Source organism: Berghia stephanieae, chromosome 3, assembly GCF_034508935.2.
Source record: "Berghia stephanieae isolate SIO BIC M18660-M18661 chromosome 3, UCSD_Bste_1.3, whole genome shotgun sequence".
Classification (NCBI taxonomy): domain Eukaryota; kingdom Metazoa; phylum Mollusca; class Gastropoda; order Nudibranchia; family Aeolidiidae; genus Berghia; species Berghia stephanieae.
The window spans coordinates 74,934,169-74,958,026 of NC_088362.1; the positions used below are offsets into that span (position 1 = coordinate 74,934,169).

Consider the following 23,858-nt stretch of genomic DNA (forward strand, 5'->3'; position numbering starts at 1 on the left):
CACATTTAAGTTATATAGCCAAAAATAAAAGGAAAAAATGGGATGAAGCAATTTAGCGATAAAACAATAAAGCACCAAGAGAAAAGAAGGAAGGGGAGAGAAAATTGGCAGATGGATTCCAAAAGTCAATACACCAATTACTTATCTTGAGTCACCAAATTATCCGGCAATGACAAATCACAAAGAGGAATCTCAAAGCTAATTAAAAGAAAATTCAAAATAACAAATATATGGTACAACATAACAAGATAAAAGGAATAAAACATCACTCCAACAATAATATGACATTGACTGTTTCCTCCCCAGTCCAGGAAGAAAACATGTAATCTATTCCAGACAAAGACAAGCATGATGAAACAGATATAAGAGGATAGAAGAACACATTTTGTACCTCCCTGCCACTATGTCAAAAAGATTGAAAAGAACATGGGAGGCACACATAGACGTTTTTGACCACATGAAGCAATAGGACAGATGAGTGTGGAGTGGTGAATTGCAATTCATGAGATATGTATTACTTTGCATCAGAGGTGGCGTGACTGACCGACCATAAAAAAAGTATTAATAAAATGAGGGGTTGATTCGAGACGATTGAATTGAAAATGACATTGAAGATCACTTGAAAGTAAGGCGGGCGCTCCTACTCTTAACTACACATTGTGGAAGAAGTGAATGGAGAAATTGAGAAGATGAATGACTGTTTATGATTAACACGCCTTTCCAAAAGTGAATGGGAGAGAGAAGTTCAGAAAGAATCACAGCATGTGTGACATTAGTTATGGAGGTTCGAATACTAGTCAGGGAAGAATGAAGGTTTCGTTTTAAAAAATAAACCAATACTGCCTGCTTCTTAAAAATCTGTACATGATATAACATGACTCATAAATGGGGATTGCTAAGTCCAAATCCCGTTTAATCTTGATAAAGTTGATAACATAAAAAGTCCGAAGGAGTTTTATAAAATCTCAAATAAGCTTCTCGGCAAAGAGATCAAAACAAGCCTGCCACACCACACTGACGACAAGCAACTCGCGGACTGCTTTGTACGAGAAAATAACGATACGGAGTGAACTTGACACAGACGAAACAGAAGCAGAATATACCTCTTTTTATGGTGAACCCTTAACATCTTTCAAAGAAATTTCAATAAATGACACAAAGAAAACGATTCTCTCTAGTCCTAGCAAATCATGTAGGCTCGACCCTTTACCAACATCCCTTTTGAAGTGATGAACTTGCACCTTACATCACTGAATTGATTAATCAATCATTAAGGGGGGGAGTTGTTCCAGAAAGCTTCAAGAAAGCATTGATGAAGCCATTGTTGAAGAAAGCGGACTTGACAGTGATAATTTTAAAAACTTTGGGCCTGTATCGAATCTACCATCATTTCCAAAATTCTAGAAAAGATTATACTAAAACAACTTTCTTGTCACGTGAAACATAATAACCTCGATGAGTGCTTTCAATCGGCCTATCGGCAAAATCATAGCACAGAAACAGCATTGATGAGAATCACAAATGACTTGCTGCAATTATTGATCAAGGAAAAACCACCATCCTTAGTCTTCTCGATCTTTCGGTGGCCTTTGACACCATCGACCATGCCATACTACTTCGAAGGCTACAAGTTACTTTCGGCATATCGGGCACTGCTCTAAACTGGTTTGCATCATATCTTACTCAAAGAACTCAATCAGTTTTAATTGGGGAAGTAACTTCGTCAGAGCGTGACCTTCATTTTGGTGTACCTCAAGGATCCGTTTTAGGTCCAGTCATTTTTGTACTTTACACTTCCCCTGTTGTGAGAATCTTAGAGCAACATTCTCTCGCTTACCATATGTACGCCGACGATACCCAGATATATAGCATGTGTTTGCAATTCGATATAGTTTCAAAGATAACTGATTACGAACAATGCATCAACCATGTGATGAGATGGATGTCTGCAAATAGATTAAATTAAATGGCGACAAGACTGAAGCCTTATTCATTGCTAGTTCAAATAATAAGACAGATCCATTTACACTGGCACTGACAATCAACGATAATGACAAAATACAACTCACAACATCAGCAAAAAATCTCGGCATCACCTTAGAGAGTGATCTGTCTATGAACAAACATATTAACAATGTGAGAACAAGTGCTATCTGCATTCTAAGAAATATCAGAACAATCAGACAATTTATTAATAGGGAAACTTGCAACAAATTGGTAACATCTTTGATATTCCCGAAAATGGACTACTGCAATGCACTGTTTGTTGGTCTCACAAAGGACAAAAAAAACAAACTCCAGAAAATACAGAACATGGCAGCCTGCGTTGTACTACAGAAAGACAGAAAAACTGCAGCTCCCGCATTACTACAGCAGCTGCATTGGCTGCCAGTGGGCCAGCGGATTAAATATAAATCTACAACTATCGTTTTCAAATGCCTGGAGGGCTCGACACCAGCATATCTCTCAAACCTCGTTGAACGGTATAACCCACAGCGATCGCTCGATCAACGAACGACCTCAAATTGAAAACACCCCGTTGTCGAGTGAAGGCTGGTGAACGCGCCTTTCAGCATTCTGGTCCAAGGTTGTGGAATTTGTCGATTGAAGACATTCTTATTCCGACAGGCTTTTCTTTGATTATGTGTATAATTAGCGTTGTTCGTGTACTGTGTTAGGGCTTCATGATTAAATTAATCTATGTTATGCGCCCAGAGCCCTCCTGATGAAGGGATGTTTGGCGCACTATAAATCTATACCATTATTATTATTATTATCATTAGCAGTCTGCTGTAGCGTCGGAGAATACTGTGCCCTTGTTTGGACAAGAAGCCCCCACACGGAAATTCTCGATATCAAACCGAGAATCTATGCGCATAATAACAGGATGCCTCAAATCAACACCAACCCCTTGACTCCCAACTATAAGCGCAAAGGTAACACCAGTACTCAGACGAGAAGCAACCCAAAAAGTAGCCCACTTACTGAAAGACTTCACCCTAATTACCCCATTACAAACCATCATACGCTACTACTGTGTACGACTTTCATCGCAGGTTCATGAACGACTTTTGGTCCTTGAATAGCAATTGAGTCAAATTATTGAATCCCTCTACTATTAATTGCCCCAATTGTCATTTCTCTCCACGGGTCTCTGTGCTACAATGCTCTTTTTAAAAATCCCCGTTCTACGGCCTATATAATTCATATAAATTATGCATGTCTATAACAGGGAAATAATTATTGGAATACAGCTACAACGGGGGTGTGAGTTGCAAGTTTATACCTACCTAGTTGAGAAAAACTACATACTCGAGAAATTAACAACACATTTAAGTTATATCAGCGCCAGTAAAAGTAAAAGGAAGAAAATGGGATGGTAAAAAGTTCTAGAACTAGAATTACAATTAAAGCACCCAAGAGAAAGTAAGACAAAGGGGAACTGAGAACAAATAGGGATCAGATGTAGATTCCAAGAGCATACCACCAATGTACTTAGTTTGAGATCACCTAAAAGTCTCATCCGGACACAAGCACAAAATCCAACAAAGAGGAATACACTCAAAAGCTTACATTATAAAGAACATTCAAAATAACAAATATAATGGTAATACATAACAGAGAGATGATTTACAAGGAAAAAAACATCATCTCCCAAAACAATAACTATGCATTTGACTGTTTCCCTCCCAGTCCCAGGAGAAAAACCAAGTAATCTCATTCCAAGACAAAGACAGAAAGCATGTTGGAAAACAGATATAAGGGGATAGAAGACACAGTATGTACCTCCCTGCCCACTATGGGAGGTCAGGAACCCCACCCAGATACTCGAGAAGAAAAGAGGAAGGCACACATAAGTTATAGAGAACCACAAACAAGTTTAGGGAACCGAGATGAGGTGGGAGTGGGTGAATTGCAATTATTGGATTGTATGTACTATTGACATAGAGGTGCGTGACTGACCGATCAACATGTTGAAAAATGTAGGCCTAGTATGTTAATGTTACTCATAGAGTGAGGGGTGTGCATATCGTGACCGATTAGGTAACTATGCCCAATGAGAAGTGAGATGGTGAAGATCACTGTGAAGCCAGAGGCTCGAACTGTGCGCTACGCTACTTTGAAGTAGGCTACCCTTGGTGGATGTCAGCGGCGAAGTTGGAATGGATGGAAAGGAGGAAGATAGAATGAACTGTTTCATTGTTCCAACTCGCCTTGTGTCCAGAATTAAGTGGAAGTGGAAGAGGGAGAGAGTTACAGGAATGGAAGTCACAGTCAGGTCGCCTGATTTGTTTACTTAGGGAGGTAAACAGACTAGATCTGAAATCATCTACTTTGACAGGCCCATTTTTGTCAATTTTCATCTTTTATCTACAAATAAGTGTCATATATCATTTTAAAGCTTGAAATATGATGATTCAGAATTTGTAAAAATTATGAGCAGGAGACGATTATGTAACTTTAAAAAGTATGTCAATCAACGGTGACCCTGATTTACATGGAAATGCAAAATGAAAAGAAATGTTAACAATCTGAAGTGAAAATGACTCAAAATACACGTACACAAGGTCCACTTTTTAAAAATAAATAACAAACAGAATATATTTTGTACTTTGTATAGAAACTAACTTTATTATACAACAAGGGGGATAATTACATGAGACAAATAACGAAAAAACATTTTTTGTAGTATTTTAAACTTTCATTTCAACTTTGAAAAAAAAAATGGGTCCTTGTTTTCAATTGTATTGTCAAAAGGGTGACAATAACCCAGGAATAGGTGTCTGGAGGATCCTCTTTCACAAATCACACACTCTGCTTTGCACATGCGCATAAATAAATTGGCCCGCTATTCCTTGGGAGAACTGCACGGTGAAACTCCCTCTCCTCCAGTACCTGGTATAAAAGTAAAAGCAATATATAAAGACATAGTTGATGACAAAAGCACTGCTTTAAGCATATTTGATATCCACTGCTTTAAACATATTTGATTACTCTCTTGAGAAAATAAGGCTTATAATTGCGCATACGAAAGGTGTTTTTAAGAACAAATACTCACACTTATAACTGTTGTTTGCTACACCACAGAGGTTCAAGTGTGAGGATATGAAATGATGTAGCATATGAATCTAATAAAAAGATATATATAAATAAGTCTAAAATCTGATAACAAATTTTTTTTCTGGTACATTTTGGCAAGTCGTACAGCATTTTTTCCTTTCAACATGTAAATTCAGTACTTAGTTGCTATTACGGATTTTATCCATATCGGTTAGCAAATTCACAGTTGTGGAGTAATATCTCTCAAGCCTGTGTATCTTGTATTGTAGCTTTACAAAATTTCATACTGGATAAAATGCTTTTAGATCAGATGGTCAGATCCCAACGCTGCATCCTCCCTAAAAGCAGAGTGAATGTTGTAGTGACACAAAAATTCTGAGATAAGAGAGGCAATCAATATATTTAATATTAAATGTTTACAAATTCAATTGATTAGCAATTTGTGTTCTTAAACAGCTAGAAATGTTCAGATTTGTACTTACATTGAAATATTCAGCATCTGTTACCAAAGTTTACATTTATGAACTGTATATTCATCACCAATGTCCAAGTTCACATATTTCAGAATTTCTGGTGCCCACGCAGGTGACACCAAACTTTATTTTGCTCAAAAAAACTTTTTCAAAAATTTCAAGCCAAAAATCAAAGTTTAAAACACAAAATCAGAGCAAGATGAATGTCTCCAATCAATTTTCAAACACTTTCTATCATAATTAATGATAAAATAGGATATTGAAATTTGGTGCACGGGCAGAAAATTGAAGACACGAAATCTCCCATACCCCATTATTCACTCTAAAAACAAATAAAAATGTTAATTTTTTTTTGTTTTGTTAATTTTACAAGTTTCCTAGACCTAATTTTAGTCACTTGAACAAATTTGTAGTTAAAAATTTCAAAGCTTGCCTGATATATAGAAATAAGTTTCCTTTGTCACATCGGAGACACGAAAATAACGCGATTACATAATATGCAGGAAATAACTTATAAACAAAGATGGAAATATTTTTTTAAATTTTTAAATCATACAAATTGTAGTTAATACATCTAACTTTTGTTAAAAACAAAACATAAAGTTAACCTTAAATGGAAACTGTTGATTCACTTACCTCATTTGATCCATTATAAAAACGAAAGTAAAACCTTCGTGTCTTCAAAACGCCACTTTCGCTCGGTAAAAAATCCTTAAAAAATATAAAGGAGCAAAATTTCGCCACCATTTTGCTACCACAGCTCCAGGAAGAGTTGATCTATCAAAAACAGCAACTATAATCACCAAATCTCAATTAGATTTTGATTTATTGTGTCGCCCATGCAGAAAATGCTTTTCCTGTCATTATTGTGTTTTCCGCCATAGGGAGGTAACTCGATATTTACTTAGGTCTAGGGAAGTAACTCGATATGTGTTTTTCGTTTTAAAAAAATATTCACCTCAATACTGCTCTGCTTCCCTTAAAATTCTGTATGCATGGATATAACAGGACTCAGTTACAATGGGGATTTTTTGCTAGTCCCAATATCCCCGTTGTATCCAGGTTCTACCGTATTTGAACGTGAGGACCCCGCTTTCACCTTCCATTTCTTTCTCTTTTGTGCAATGATACACTGTCTTTTTAAATTTTATTTTCATATCCCTCTTTATCTTTGGGATAAGATAGCTCCCCCTTCTCGTGGGTAGAAGACTTTGGATTAGAAAACTTCCCCATTATTATGTCCAGGTCGCAATCAAGGACCAATATGTTTGATAAAACAATAGGTGATGTATACGGATTGAAATTACAAGAAAGAAAGAAATTGTCTTTAACATAGTCCAATGAAATACAACAAAACAATATCACAACTAAATTATAATTATAGTAATCCAAAAAAAGGAATAATAAATGTTGAAAATTTTAAAAATCACAAAACACGTCTGGCCTGCTAAGAGCTGAACATGAACTGGCGAGTCACGTGATTATTTTCAATTGTTCCCAATTCCGGAATTGGTATACGAGATGGAGTGTACAGTTTCCTCAAACGTTTTGCATGTAGCAAGGAGTTCAAGGAAACCGTGCTGGAGTGTATTTATTAAATTGATATCTTTTTTTCTCTCCTTTATATTAAAATTAAAAAAATTCTGGTTACCAACAGAAGAGTACAGAATTTCCGTACCGATTGCCAGACATAGAAACCTGATCTTAAGTTTTGAAAATTTGTAAAATACATGGCAACTAGATTAAAAAAAAAAACACCACTAAAAGTTAGATTTCACAATTCAAAATAAGTATTTATTCTATTTTCTTTTGTTCATAAATAATAATGTACTTTAAGCACGTGAGACAAACATGAAAGGTTTGACAAATATACATATGGAATCAAACAACCTCAAAATATATCAATATCAACTTTCACAAAGTCATATTTAATGAGACTATTATATATGACGACTTTGCTACATTGCATGACTCAATGTCTTTATCATGGACATTTACATATTTATATATATACAAAATTTGCTCATGCCACTGCATCATAGCTCACAATAATATATTGTCATAACAAAACAAGCACAATAAACATTGAGGATTAGGACTAATTTAAAAAATACAAGGGGGATGATACAATTTCCAATAAAAAGGTCCAATCATGCTTAGAACACGCCATCAGTCCACAAATAAAAATTTCTTTACATTCTCCACTAAACACATCCAATCATAAATATCATACAAAAAAATGTACACTCCAAATTCTATCATCGTTATAAGGTCTGATATTGTCCAAGAAAGATAAAACATTTCCCACATATCAATTACCATATTTATCCTTTATTCCTATGTTATTGAATGATAGAAGCGATAACCATAAATTAAAATCACACAATGACTTCTTGCTCCTAAAGCCATTACTTACTTTGATAAATTATTACATAAAGAAATTGTGAATGCTATTGAGATGTATGCACTTTAGTATACCGAACTATTGACCACCCAACAATAAGATTCTTGAAAAATGATAGAATTAGCCATCCAACATTTACTCAATAACACAAATGATAATAATAATGCTGAAAACTTATATAGCGCTATAACTCCGAGACACCAGACTCTAAGCGCTTAAATTACAAATTACTTTGGCTGAAACATACTCATTCACACACACAAGCACACACACACACACACACACACACAATACAACACACAACACAAACCAAACCTATCTTGCTTCTCATACCATCTACTAAAATCGAAACAAATATGTTTTAAGCGAACGTGACTTTACAATGAAGATATATCTTTTCTCTCTACATTCTTATATTGAAGTGTAATGACACAGTCAACGAGAAAGCTGCTTTTAGCACAAATCCATTTTGGCAACTGAAACCTTTGATAAGGTATAACGTTGACGTCTCATAAATGGACACTCTGGCAGTGAGAATGACTTGAAATCTCAGATGAATTATCCTGAGAAGTAAAAGAAAATTTGATTAAAATAAAATTTAACAACAATCTGGAACAAAAGAAAATAACCTGACATAATGAAACAATTGGTGCTTCTTTATCGGTATCTGTTTCTGTTGTACAGTTGCTGACTTGCCTACAGAGACAACAATCAGGGAAAACCTGGGACTAAAATGAAGACTAGATGTATTGGTGGTGATAGCGGTGATTTTCTTCCTCTTGTAATAATAAAAGTCAGGAAAATAGATAGTAATTAAGGAATGAGAACAAATACCGGGAGAGTTGGCAGGTCTGCTGTTGCTGTAATCTTAACACAAAACTATTTCACTCCATAAATATGATTTCCTTCAACTTTTTTTCACTTTCAATGTCTGTGATGTCTTACTAAGCACATGATGTGTACACTCCAATTTCCTTGCCCCTGCTTATGCCATGCAGGCTGACATTTTCTTTCTTCTGTGAGAAATAAAATTTAAATTCCAAATACTTGAATGAGCATCTGATCCACTCAGAAATTAATTGTATAAACCATGGATGAAAGTTCTCAGGGATCAATTTGCCTGAAGGAGATGCCAATTTCAAACAAGTACCCACCAACTATGACCTAAATGATCTAAAAATAATAGTGAAAATGAGAACGAACATATGGTGGTACAAACACAGTAAACAATTGAAAACCCCCCATCAGCACCTCAATTCTCTCAGACACAATAATATTACTTTTTGCTATGTCTAATAACTTGCTCGCATATGGGGCAGTGTGGCTCAGTGGTATGGACTTTGCTTCTCACACAAAAGGTACAGTCCCTGCCACCTTTAAGCAGTCATCGGGAGGAGGCTTAGCATGCTTAATGCTTTATCAGTTAGTCATGATTGCAAAACACAACGCAATAATGCTGCATCGTTACCCGTTGTAGTGGTGTTTGTTTGGGTCTTTTCCCCCTTTACTTTTATCTATATTTATCATAACAATTCATCAGGTAAAAATGGAATAATTTGTCATATGGGAGAATGTTGGTGTTAAGGAGGGTTCTTCTTATTTTGGTGAAAAGGATTCAGTAATTGAGCTTTGATTGCAGCCAGCATTAAGGCATAATTGTACGAAATTGTACTCTCCCTTTGTTGTTTTGTGTGCCCGTGTGTGTATGTCTGAGTGTTTGTTGTGTGTGCATATGTGTCTACCTTCCTCTTTATCCCACACTTGCCCTCTTTCCACCTCTCTGTCACACACTTACAGCTGTAGTGACTCGAGTAAAGAGTCATGAAAAGGAATTATAACAATTAACAACAGAATCAGATGCGGTCTTGTAATAAAGCGTGCCTGAAGCCGGAGTTACTGTGTTTAAATACTTGTAGTTTATATAGCAAAAATTTGGTAAGAGACAAACATGCTTGAATCTGAAATGCGCTTAATGATGGCATGGCTTGTGCCAAGTATGACAACCTGCCGCACTGTGTGGCCTTGAGCAAATCAACTCACCCTAGCTCACTTTGTACTTTGTAGCATTGCACTGCGGCTGATGGCTGGGTTATTCCAGTCTTCCCTTGGAATAGACCCTAAAGACAAATTTCTCCTTGGGGAAAATAAATTATATTTTGAATTTATCAACCTTGTGACATATTAACTAATCCTTTGTCAAAATATTTCATGGGATTACCGGTAAGTTTTTCATTTAATATACTTACAGCTTGTATCTTTGTCTTTTTTCTGCTTGCCTTCTGATCTGAGAAAAAAAAAGAAAAAAAAAAAGAAAGAAAATTCATAAAATTATCCAGCTTTACAATTTTCATCTTGTAATTCAAATACTGCTAAATGAGAGAGTTTGCTTGGTCACCTTGACATAGACTAGAAAGCATATCTGATCTTAATTATGGAACTTCACAAATTTCAAGTTGATAAAATATAGTCCTATATGAAATTATTTTATAGTTATGTCACTGTGTTTTGTAAAATTATAAACCTCTTTGAATAACAGGCACTGATCTTAAACAGATCTCAGAAAAGACTGGTAACAACCATATTTTTATCTTCTTCAGACATAACAAACTTCTTAAGTACTCCTTGCAATATATAAACAGTGTAACCTATATTCAATTGTCCTATTTCAACAACACTGTCAGCGCACAGGAATTAATTTCAAATTTTGTATAATCGATCACATAAAATATACTCACTTGCTTTTGGTTTTGCTTTTGATAGCCTTTTTGTGCTTTGACGTAGCCGACTTGACAATTTTTCCACTAGAACTGGTATTAGCTGGAATAGCTCCTCCATTACTCACAGAGTTATCAACAGGAGAGTTCTGACCATTGGTCTGATGGGCTGGTGTAGTTGTGTTGGATTCTGGACTGTCTGGCTCACCTGAATAAATACATGCATGTTAATGATTTCTCATCTTTTCTTCAAAGCAATACATTTTAAAGACAGTTATAATTTGCTTACACAGTGAAAAGAACACTGCTTATCAATTTTAGAACAAATTTATATTCACTTCTCCCCTGTGATAATACTCTCACAAACTCATGAACATTTAGGTTAAACTCCATACAATCACAAAGCCAAAAAGAATTGCTTCCATTCTGTCATCAATATAGCCTAAAGACGGAAACAAAAGTGATTCTCAAATCCTTGATGTAATAAAATCCATTCAGAATCCGAATGAACTGTTGCCTGTCATCTGCATTTTTTTTGCCAAATTGGGACCTAAAATTTGCCATATTTTGCCCAAAATTTGCCAAAAAGACCAAAATTTGCAGAGGAGAACTAAGCATTTCAGTAAAAATTAACACGCGATACAGAAAAAAAAAATATATAAAAGACAATTTATTACATTTAAGGAGGCTACATTTATTACAAAGTTGTTACAAAGATTTTAAAGGATCATTATCCGTAGAGAGTAGCTTCCCTCGGTTTGGGCCCAGGCAAAGCTGCAACATTTCTCAAGTTTCGCACTTTTTCTTCTTCGTTATTTTGTTTTCGCTTCTTTTTCCCCCCAAAATTTGCCACGCAATTTGCCAATTTTCCCAAAATTTGCCAATTTTGGGAAATTTGCCAAAATTTGCGGATCGCCAGATATTTGCGGCCGCAAAAAATGCAGATGACAGTGTTGAATGAACTTAAGATCAACAAGAAAATAATCAGACAAGCATTGAAAGTGAAAAAAGGACATTTTAAAAAGAAGGGGGAAGGGAGAGACAATATTAAGTCAAAACATAAATTGAGTTAAACTTTTCACAATGATCACTATCTTTCAATAGGTATGTGTATTGCATCTTAAAATAAAATAATAAACAAGCAGTAATGTCTAAATGTTTGATAGAGACAAGATGGATACCAATAAAAAATTACAAGCCCCACTTTAAAACCAGATTTCTCTCAGCTTCATTGGTTTTTAAGCCATCCAGCATGAAATTATCCTATTCTATTATTTTGATAGCAACAAACGCGAAAAAGCATGATAATTAGGAGAGATTGAGCTAAAATTTAAAAAAATTAAATATGAATATTTCCCAATATACCCACCCAAACCTTGACTACGAAACAATCACTACATACTACTGTTGTCTTAGAGTATGGCAGACAATGATGATGACAATATAGGGGGAGTACTCAAACCTAGCCAAGATAGAGAAAATAATAGAGGCACCTCCTAGGAATTAAGAGATATTCAGACAATATTCACAATGTACAAGTAGTGCAGCTGGTGAATAAAACCTTCCCACACCAATCAACAGAGACATGAATGAAACAAACCCATTCATTTCATATTTCTTAAATCAGTAACAGATGTGTATTTAAGAACTATTATTGTAGGGCTACTTGCAGAGTATATATATATATTCCTGTACTACAATAAGTATGATGTCTTCACTCCTTTACCATATTCGTGGGAACTTTTAATGATAAAACTGTAGAATCAGTGTAGTAAAGTGTTCCATGGTCAGTGGGAGTCCAGGAAATGATTACGACATTGTTTACATTGTGTAACTGGTCCAAATTCATCACCCACGATAGCCTGGACATCTCATAGACTGCTAGATATTCCCAGTGAAATTTGATACCCCACCCCTACACTTGTTACATATTTGTTGAACTGAATTAACATTAGTGCAACAGAAAGTTTGTACTATGTACTATTGTGAATAATAATAAACTGCAACGTCTGATTGTTGTTGTTGGGATTCCAGAAACATTTGATTTAAGAGATAAATGTAGTGAAAATGTGAGTCTACTTTGCTGTCTTCCTGAGAGAGAAATATACTGATGATATGTATGATATTTAGTCCACTGTGTGAGGGGGATTTCAATCTTTAACATGAGTGATATAGGTTTACATTTAAGATAGTTGTCACTTGGCTATGCCATTATTTATCAGACCATTTAGACTACTCGCTTCACTGACTGTAGGCACGTGCCATACCAGAGCGCAGGTAAAGAGAAGGAGAGTAGTGACCTCTTGACCTAGCATCTCAACTAAGTGATCCGCTGGTAAACCACTGATAATGGACAATCAACCAATTTTTCTGGTCCTGCAGTGTTGGCTTTATCAGGAATCCATTGTATAAAATATAATTTGTAAATATCTTGGGATCACTGCATTGTACATTTATGACTTAAATCTAAATTAATTCTCAGCTGCTCTGTATTGGAGGATTCCTCCTATTTAACTGGTAATCGCTGATGGTGTACATTGTTGATGACATCATGCACCCATTACTTTGCTGCATAAAATATGTCACTTACGTTTTTCTGTTGGGTCTGTTACACCTGCAACAGCCTGAAATAAATTACAAAATTAATAAATCGAAAGAAAGAAAAAAAAAAGAAAAAAAGAGTGAGTGAGTGAGTGAGAGAGAGAGAGAGAGAGAGAGAGAGAGAGAGAGAGAGAGAGAGAGAGAGAGAGAGAGAGAGAGAGAGAGAGAGAGAGAGAGAGAGAGAGAGAGAGAGATTTGGTAAACATGACACAAAAATTTAAGAATACTTCGTAAAATCATTCTAGCTTTAACTCACTCAATCCTAGAGATTTTTGCTGTTTTTCAAAATTGGAAAAAATGTATTAAAAATGAGCATGCAGATAGATAGTTTTATTCAACTATCATTAACCTGTAAAAACTAAAAACATTAGCTTTGATACTACACCTATAAAATGTAATAAATATGCATGGGGTAAAAGTAACTCAGGTAAACTACGGGTATAGTCGGTGTTAGGGTTTAGTGAGTTAACAATACATTGTAAAACAGCATGCATCAATGACATACCTCGACATAAAACACAATATAGACAATTTGAAAGTAGAAAAATTTACGAAACGGAAGTCTTGAAAACAATAAATTTTAAAAAATAATATATAATTAAAATATCTTACTGCAGCAGATGTAACAGATGATTTTGAAAACAAACGATCTGCTTCCTTGAATTTTCTGTTTCTTTTGTCTGCCTTACTGTTTGTATTTCTGTTGAGGACATTATTGAGGACACTAGTTTAATACATTTCGTGAGCAAATTCTTTGAAATAATCACTCATCAGGACAACAACCTTTGAAAGTGAATGGTAGCAAAGCTTTCAACAATCAAAAAACAAAAACAAAAAAGGCTGTAATTTAAGACTTGGCTTTATTTACTTTACTTTGACTCAAATACCATGTCTCTATTAGTTTAAAATAAAAGATAATAAATACAAAATTAATATTCATTCACAAATCTATCCATTCACTTTCAAAAGAAAGATAAAATGTGTAAAATCAATTGTTGGATGTGAACACTGACGGTCTTCACTTATCCAAATTTCTTTAGTTTATTTAAATTGACAACAGCTCCACTAGCAAGTAAAATGAAATTGCAAATATCAGTTACCCCTAAAGATCTTTATCAAATAAAAAACAAAAAACCAACAACATAATATGAATTATACCAGTTCTCATCCCCAACCCATAGATGACAATCTCTGATTTTATCGATACTCAAGTCTATGGAAAATCTACAATATGCAAATCATTAAAGACCAATTTCACATACACTCAAACCTCTTTATACTGCCTCCGGTTATACCACCAACTTTTTGCATGGAACAAATTGTTTATCTATATAAAAATGCCAAAAATATTGCATAACGCCATTCGCCAACCCAACAGACCTGCCAACCTTCCCAGGATGAAAAGTGTATTCTATGACCCTAAAAGTGTATTTTTTAGCAGTAAAGTGTATTTTGTCCGCGTGAGCAGGAAAAAAAGTGCGCATTATACCTACACAAATTTATATAAAAGCTAACACCAAACCCAAATCAAAACAAACTCTGATCTTCATCATTCAAGCAATCTCTAGTGATTACAAAATTATCGATTTATCAAGAAACTCAATGACCATTTTAAATTAGCATAAGGCTTAGACATTGCAATATCTAAGGAAATTGCTTTCGAAACACTCAAAGAAATGACCAAAAGGCCCCAAACATGTACGTAGTATTGATGCTAGTGTCAGTGGAAGAAGTGGTGGTTGTTGTAGCTATGGTGCTCTAGTGGTGGTGGTGATGATGATGAAACTGTTGGTTGATGTGGTGGTAGAAGTGATGTGGTAGTGGTTGTGGCACTGACAATGCTGTGATGGCGGTTGTAGAAGTGGTGATGCCATGACGGTGGTGGTAAGAGATGATGATGTGGGGATGATGCTGATGTACCAAATGAACTTGTGATGGTGATATCTGCTAGCCCAGTAAATCAGTTATGAGTAAGTTTTGAGATATAATATTTGGGAGAGTGGTCTTCAATTCAATACATGACATTTTGCAACAGTGGCAAGATATTTCCATATATGTTATCTAATGATCCATCTCTCAGTTGGTGTACGAAACAACACGTGTGTATCAATGCACCATCAATATCATTCACATCACATATCTTTTAAAAAATCGTATCCGCGTATTTGGGGTCCAAAAATCTTACTAAAATACGATTAATCGTACTGGTTGTGCAGGTCTGACCCAATGACAAAAACGCTTTATATATAAAAATAATGAAAAAAATACTTGTTATACTACCAATGCAAATTAACAACATTATCTACCAAGTTACTGATCACAACGAAAAAAAAAAATAATCTGCTAGATTCTATTCATTTTGATGTTTAAAATTTTTGTTTTGTATTTTTTTTTGGTATTATAGCTGTTGGACCTAGTTATATTAAAAGCATGATTTCTAATTAGAGTTCAGATAGTGATTCCAAATACTAGTTAGTCCCGTTCAACATTGACCAAATCCATTATCGACCAATAGAAGCTTAAAATAGTCACACGAAAATAAAACACTATTAAGTTCATTGCGTCAGGATTTATCCTGTTTCTTGCAATGTTAAAAAACAGTTGCAAACTTTAGAAAGGACACTAGTCTATTACAAATTAATCTCTTCCAGATTTAAAAGACCCAGCTACATAATCACTGCTGGGTGGACAAGGGAGGGTGTGAGTCAGGAAAATAAACCTTGATTGCACCTGGCATTGATACTGGCCCCTTTATGAGGTGAATACTCTACCACTGAACAATCAGGACCCCAAACAATTATCTCAATTGAAATCAGAAGTTGACAATGCAAACACGCAAGATTGTTAAACTAGTTATTTGGGTCCTTTCGGTTTGCAACTTTAAGTTCTAAATTCGGCTCCCTGTGAATTTTTTAGGTATTCAATTAATCTTAAATATGAGATGAAATTATATACTCTAAATAAACAAGCATTTTTTGTCTAGAAAATAACTTTTTCATAACTAGTTTCTGATTGACTACCACCGGATCATTGAGGAAAGCATTTTGATTTTAATCATGACTGGATTCTCAAATTTCGGATTGTTATTTCAAAAGCATTATGAAATATGTCATATTTTAAAATAGCAATTGTTAAGGAAAAGCATGAGCTATTTATACAGTGAAACCTCATTATACCATGTTTGGGACCAAGGCAAAATTGGCAGTATAGCGAGTGTGGCAGAATATGTGCCATAAAATCAAGTAAAAGTGCATTCCTTGATGTCCAGATAAAATAAATGTTAACATTTTTTGACTTACAGTTTGCACCTTTTATCACCAAAATCCTATTTAAATAAATATCTTAAAACCATAACCTAGGAATAGAGTGATTCTCTCCATAAGTGACGATGCAAATCATTAATATTATGAGCTACATTGAAGTAGAGAGCAGGAAATTCCAAAATAATGGGAAAAATCCACCTATGTTAAAAAAATAAAATATATATATATATATTAAAAAAAAAAAACAAAAAAAACCAACTTTGTATTGGTGAGGTATCTGTCCCATCCTTTGATGATATTGCCATAAAGTTGTGTATCCTCCAAATAGCTGCCTTCAAAAGCATAGATCTGTCTTTCTAGATTATGAAGAGTGTCCTGAAATTAGAAGATAAAATCTCTCATAATCCAAATTTATAGAGTGCAACCTCTATATAACTAGACTTTGGTAAACGTCCATTTGGCACTCCAGCAGTGAGCTGATAAATGTCCTAGTGGCTGTGACCCGATTTTTTTTGGTCTCAGGAAAAGTTCCATAGATTTTTTGTTTATGATGAGATGATTTTAATGATTTACGTCTTATTTTCTTCAGGAGGAATTACTCTATCGTTTGGTGTTGTTTATGTTTAAATCAATGCCAATTTAGTATATCATTTGATCGTGGATAAAATAGGGTATAATTTTGCTTTGAATAAATAAAAAATTAGAAATTTGTAATCAAAGTTTCAGTGGTGGCATGTGATTTAACATCTTAACTTTTTAATAAAATTAAATTCAGGGCAATGCTGTATACTGCATCCATGAATTCGTTCTAGCAAAATCCATACTCAAATCTCAGCGGCAAATCCAAATGGTGATTACTACCGGAAATCCAACAGTTTCAAGTCACAAAGTCTGTCAGTAAATAACAAAGGCAAATAGAAGTAGATACACTAACATAACTTTTCTTCTCTGCTTATCTGATTTTCACAATTTTGTATCATTAGAATCGTGTTGAAAAACACTTTATAATGATATGGGTTTCATTGAGCTCAATCCCATTTGAATCTTCCTTTTTTTTTTAAAAAACCAAAATACCGATTATAACCGGAAAAAAAGGAAAGAAAAGAAAAGAAAAGAAAAGAAAAAAAAAAAAAAGAGGGGGGGGGGGGGGGGGGGGGGAAAGAGAGAGAGAAAGGAAGAAATGACAGAGAAACACACACACAGAGAGTGAGGAAAAAATGGCTGTCAGGTTTTCGTTATTCCCAGACACATGCAACAAGTTGGCAGAAAGATTTTAAGCAAAATGCCAAACTAGGCGTGAAAAATACCAAATATTCTGAAAAGAAGGCCAGTGGTTATTTGTGTCCCAACATCAAGTCATATTTAACACAAGATGAAAGTAAATAGTGATCAAATGTCAAATCCAGCTTTTTTTTTAAAAAAGCAAATTGATCAATGAAATTTCTATTGTCACTCTGAACTGAAAATTCAAACTGGCAATTCGCCTTTTTTTTTCAACCAGGAAGAAAGTTGTTAATCATCAAATCTGTTCATAGTCCACCAACTATCAAAATTTTCACTACCTACCTACCTGTTAACTTTATTGATCATCTTTTGTTTCTATAATTTGTTCATTCTGGCCACAATTTTGGGAATATTGATGATGGCCGGGAATATGTTTATTTCGCGGACAAATTCCTAGGCTAAGGTGTTGTTCGCCCAAAGCCCAAAACCGACAACACCTGTTATTTTCCTGTCTTCTTCACACAAGGCAATATAATTTATTATCACACGTCCACAAAACTAGATCCAACAACATATTCGAATCAGAGATGAAAATAACTATCAAAACAAGAAAGCAAAGATGGGAAAATGTCATATATGAATTTTAAGGTACATCGATAGTGGTGTGGATAGACAGCTCAGTGGGTTAGACCACCTTTCATTACGCTCCATTTAGCTGCAGATTCTAATCCAATCGCTCTCCCCCCCCCCCCTTTTTTTTGTTTTGAACAAGTCTATTCTTTTCTCCTTTTTTTTGTTTGGCCTAGTTCCGTTTCTGAACATGAATTTCTTTTTGAATCCACAACGTCGATTCTGACAAGCCTTCCAGGGCAGACGACTTAACCATTTGGCCATGACACCCACTTGAAAGTCAACGCATATTGTGTATATGTAGTAACGACTGATTTATTGTTGGTTAATTTATTTATGTTTTTATAGATATTTTATTAACTTTACTTATTTCTATGTGCACTTTGAAACATTCCATAGTCTGGAATGTGGATAAATGTTTAAAAGAACAGAGTTTCAAAAGTGTGTCTGGGAATAACGAAAATAGGTAATAACCAATATTTGTTATTGGCAGACCCTGTCTGGGAATAATCACAGCGGGGGGAAAAAATGGCACAGAGAGGGAAAAGAGAAAATGTGAGTGTGTGTGAGCGAGCGAGAGAGAGAGAGAATGAAAAAGAAGAGAAAAGGAGAGTATTAATATTAATATTAATAACATCACTCCGTGGCAATATATCACTTCATGACAGTAAAGGTAATCAAGACAGTTAAAAGTTGAACGTACACATGCAATGAGTAGTTGATGAACTGACATGGTCCTTATTCTTGGCTAGGCACTTTGATAAAATTTTCAAACTCAAAATATCTTAATTTGACCCAGTCAGGGGGATGGGACTTGAAAAAACATAAATTTGATACCTTATTTGTTTCTTTACGACTAACGGTTCCAGAGTTATTGATATTTTTCTGTTGAAATTTTTTGTCAATTTTATAGAGAGAATCTGTGATCTCACTGCTGCCTCAAAACCAGCATCTCGCGGCTATCGGGAAATATTGAGTTTTGCAGTCAACATGGCCCACTTATTGTTTTCAGTAATTTTGTTTCAATTAAAAAATAAATGGCAAGTGTTAGGTATCCTTTTAAAGGTCAGAAAATAAGCTTTAATTTCATATACAGTGGAACCTCCTGATAATGACCTGCCACGGGACCAAGTTTTTATGTCGTTATTTAGGTTTCCAAGATGGCGGACAAAGTGGGCGTGGTAAGGCCCGCGGGACCAGTATTTATTAACATTGACAAAATATTGTAGTGTATTCCTCTTAGAGGGTTCTTGTGCGTGTGTCTGGATGAGACTTTTAGGTGATCTGAACTGAGTACACTGATAGTGTGCTCCTGGAATCTACATCTGTTCCCTATTTAAACCATTCCCCTTTGTCTTAATTTTTCTTATTTCATTTCAATTATAAATCTAGAATGTTTTTTACTATCCAATTTTCTTCCTTTTTACTGACGCTGATATGACATAGATGTGTCACAAGCCCTGTAAAACCCTTTAAAACAAACAAAAACAGGTAATTCGGACGCTGCGAGTTAGATAAAATTCCTCCTCCTCCCAAAAAAACACTATTACTACTATTATTATTATTACTACTACTTCTATCACCACATAATATTATTAATGCATATCAGTATCAGCCAAGATTCGTCAAAAAAAGCTGCGTTCTCATTGGTTTCAAAAGCTGCATTCTCATTGGTACCAAAAGCTGCGTTCTCATTGGTTCAAGCAGGAATCGTTTTTATAAACTTTGAATACTCATACTCGGTATTTTTAGTATCAGATATCTATGAAAACTGCCGAAAATCGCCAAAATGATGTCGTTATTCTGAGGTTTTATCAAAAAAAGCGTCGTTACTGATCTTAAATAGAAAAAAAATCGGGACCAGGAGTCAATGTCGTTATCAGGAGGTTGTCACTATTCGGAGGTGTCGTAATCGGGAGGTTCCACTGTAAATCATTTTCATGTATGAAAAGTATGTTTTTTTTTTTTTAGGATAAATGAAAATGGAAAAAAATATGAGATTTTTGTCCTAAAAAGTGGGGTTGATGGCGGGTAAAATAAAACAATGAGCGAGTGTATCAATTTTTATGGAATTTGGCAGAGATGATCTTCAATTAATTGTCTATCGATGTATGAAGTATAATTAAAATGTATCCATAATTTAAAGGTCTTATAATTCAAAAATTGATAAATTTTTATTTCATTCACTTTCTTAGAAATACAAACAGGAATTAAGAATGAATACATTTAGAAAGCTTGTTTTGTGCCCTTTAAAATGAAAAAAAATTAAATGATACCAAAATTAAGGCTGCGGTTATTCAGAGTCGACTCTGAATAACTGTCTACGGTTATTCAGAGTCGACTCTGAATAACTGTCTAAGGTTATTCAGAGTCGACTTTGAATAACTGTCTACGGTTATTCAGAGTCGGGGAGTCCACTCTGAATAACTGTAGACAGTTGACTCTGAATAACAGTCTACAGTTATTCAGAGTCGGGGAGTCGACTCTGAATAACTGTAGACAGTTATGAGTGATGAACTTCCAGTTACCAACCACACGGTTTTTCTGTTTTTTTTTCTTCTCTTCCACCTCTGTTTAACCCTACGGGAAAAAAATCGTTTTACTTTTTGGTATTTTCTTGTCTCTTCTGTCATGGCATTTTTTTTTTGCATCGGTGATTTGCATTGCGGCCGCAAAATTTGCAATTTTTTGCAAATTGTCGAGATTTTTGAAAAAAAAAAAGAAAAAAAAAAAGAAAAACAAAAAAAAAAAAGAAATATTTTTTAAAATATCATGGGGAACAGTGATGATAATCTTCCGCGGATTTCTGGGATTTTAGGATTTGTTCATAAATGTTCCGTTGTTTTTTGTCATGTCAAACATTTTCTGCTCAGTGGTAGATCAGGGGGAAAAAACAATAATATGCCTTCTATCATTTTTTGACACCTCTGCTCAGTTGCATGAATTTTGGTGACACTCCTTTATTTATGACGTTAGTCTAGACACGCTGGCGCCAAATGTCAAAGGCAGCACAAGACACATGGTGGCCATGAATGAGAAGATGATCGAAAGGGAAGGGGATGGAGCAAATGGGTGTAAATATTTGTGTACTTTTTAGCTGTAACATGATAATACATTCATTTGACGATTTTATAAGGTTTATAAGCGTGTCTTTGTTTTTTCTTCCTTTTTAAGTTTTGTTTTGTTTCTGTTTGATTGTTCTGAATTTGTTAATAGAATTCATTACAACTTGTGTCTAATTATAAAATTTTTTTTAAAAAAATCAATTAATTAATTTCTCTCTCTCTCTCTCTCTCAGCCACCTTTCTATCTTCATATTATGTTTATAGATATCATTTGGTAACAGAGAGATAATAACTTAGGCTGATCGATTTAAGAAATGATTGTTTATAAGCTAATTTAAATTTGCTTTGTTGATGGAATATATGTTTTGCAATTGATTAAAGATTCTTATTTATAAGCGACTGAAGTTGAAAAATCGCAAAGTTTTAAGAATTTGGCACTAAAATTGCCAAAGTCACAAAATAACCGTAGTAAACTGGTATCAAATTGAAAGAAACTCATCTCGCAAGAACTCAACTCATAATTCGATAGGCTACTCAGCTCTAAATATCTGTAAACATGGTTATCCAGGGTCGACTCTGAATAACCATCTACAGTTATCCAGAGTCGACTCTGAATAACTGCCTACAGTTATCCAGAGTCGACTCTGAATAACTGCCTACAGTTATCCAGAGTCGACTCTGAATAACCACTTAGATAGGCACTTTGATAAAATTTTCAAACTCAAAATATCTTGATTTGACTCAGTCAGGTGGATGGGACTTGAAAAAAACAAAAAATTTGATGCCTTATTTGTTTCTCTACGACCTACGGTTCCAGAGTTATTTATATTTTTCTATTGAAATTTTTTGTCAATTTTACAGAGAGAATCTGTGATCTCACTGCTGCCTCAAAACCAGCATCTCGCGGCGATTGGGAAATTTTGAGTTTTACAGTCAACATGGCCCACTTATTGTTTTCAGTAATTTTGTTTCAATTAAAAAATAAATGACAAGTGTTAGGTATCATTTTAATGGTCAGAAAATAAGCTTTATTTTCATATAAATCATTTTTATGGATGGAAAGTATGGAAAAAGTTAAGGATAAATGAAAAGTGGAAAAAATATGGGTTTTTTGTCCCAAAAAGTGGGGTTGATGGCGAAAAAAATAAAATAATGAGCGAGTGTATCAATTTTGATGAAATTTGGCAGAGATATTCTTCAATTAATTGTCTATCGATGTATGAAGTATAATTAAAATGTATCCATAATTTAAAAAGTTCTTATAATTCAAAAATTTATAAATTTTTATTACATAAGCTTTCTGAGAAGAAATACAATCAGGAATTAAGAATGAAATACACCGTTAGAAAGCTTGTTTTGTGCCCTTTATAATGATACCAAAGTTAGTCACATAGATTCACAAATAACGCCATGGTGACCAAAACAGTAAAGGGTCAAAAATAAAGTTCCAAAAAACGAGTTTCACCTTACAGTGAGCCTATCGGCGGCCACTGGACTGGAGTTATCAAAGTGCCTAACTTTGAAAATTAAACACTATTACTATTATAAATAGTAATAACGCCATGGTGACCAAAAAAGTTAAGGGCCAAAAATAAAGTTCCAAAAAACGACTTTCACCTTACAGTGAGCCTATCGGCGGCCACTGGACTGGAGTTATCAAACTTTGAATCAAAGTCAATGTGCCTATCTTGTTGGCATTGGCCATTGGCAATTGTTGACGATTTTTTGACAATTGTCAAGATCCTTGGCAATTGACACCACCTAATGTTATTATTATGTCCCTGAGGTAGAGATTAATGGATATTCTGATTTCAGTATTTCCATGTAAACAATAAAAGGAAAGCCAAAGTCAAACAAACAAAAATATAAAACCAAAGTCAAAACAAAACAAAAATAAAAACCCAACTGCAAAAAAACAGGAAACAACTTAAATATTGGAGAATGCTTAAACGGTTGATTTCCATATGCAGTGGAAAAATATGAAAGATAGCTTCAATAAATATTCTTAAACAAGTTACCGCTATTTCTGCTCTTCTTCGCACCAACTCGGCTAATTCAGCTCGAGTATCAGTATGAGAATGCGATTTCGCCGCCATTTTCTTCATACTTCATAATGATGAAAGTGAAAGACTATTAGTTCCGGTGAAAGTGCCGATTATATTTCGGTATTTAATTTTGTTGTTGTTGTTGCTCCCTTATCGTATGTCATAATACAATGTTGTAGATTATAATATCTATCATACAAGGTTTCTTAAAATGTATCATGAAATGTATAAAAATAAGTATAACTTTTCTGTACTCAAAGTCATATTCATTCTCGCATATATCTCGGACAGAGGTCTCTTTTTTTCTTTTAAGCAGGTTAGATCTTCATGCAATCACAAAATAAGAAGATTTAGATTTTGTGGGAATGTTTCTCAAAA

The 23,858-nt window shown here is 34.6% G+C and overlaps 1 protein-coding gene across 2 annotated transcripts; it reads right to left on the reverse strand.

Moving 5' to 3' along the window:
- Positions 1-8,310: 8,310 nt before the first annotated feature.
- Positions 8,311-23,559, reverse strand: LOC144968439 (chromatin modification-related protein MEAF6-like). 2 transcript variants are annotated; one of them, XM_078906812.1, is made up of 7 exons: positions 23,454-23,559; positions 16,776-16,891; positions 13,866-13,953; positions 13,243-13,276; positions 10,674-10,860; positions 10,185-10,222; positions 8,311-8,501 (listed from the first exon to the last, which is right to left on the reverse strand). In XM_078906812.1, coding segments are annotated over exons 1-7 (552 nt in total). In that variant the 5' UTR covers positions 23,541-23,559; the 3' UTR covers positions 8,311-8,499. The 2 variants fall into 2 exon arrangements, with proteins under 2 accessions (XP_078762938.1, XP_078762937.1); XM_078906811.1 differs by having other exon boundaries at positions 13,866-13,977.
- Positions 23,560-23,858: the final 299 nt, after the last annotated feature.

Excerpts from the sequence above, each read along its gene's own strand:
- LOC144968439 (XM_078906811.1), bottom strand. The coding sequence starts at position 23,540 with ATGAAGAAAATGGCGGCGAAATCGCATTCTCATACTGATACTCGAGCT. Across the intron at positions 13,277-13,865 it reads CATCTGTTACATCTGCTGCA|GCTGTTGCAGGTGTAACAGA; the intron begins GTAAGATATTTT and ends AATTTATTTCAG. Across the intron at positions 10,861-13,242 it reads AACAGACCCAACAGAAAAAC|GTGAGCCAGACAGTCCAGAA; the intron begins GTAAGTGACATA and ends GTATTTATTCAG.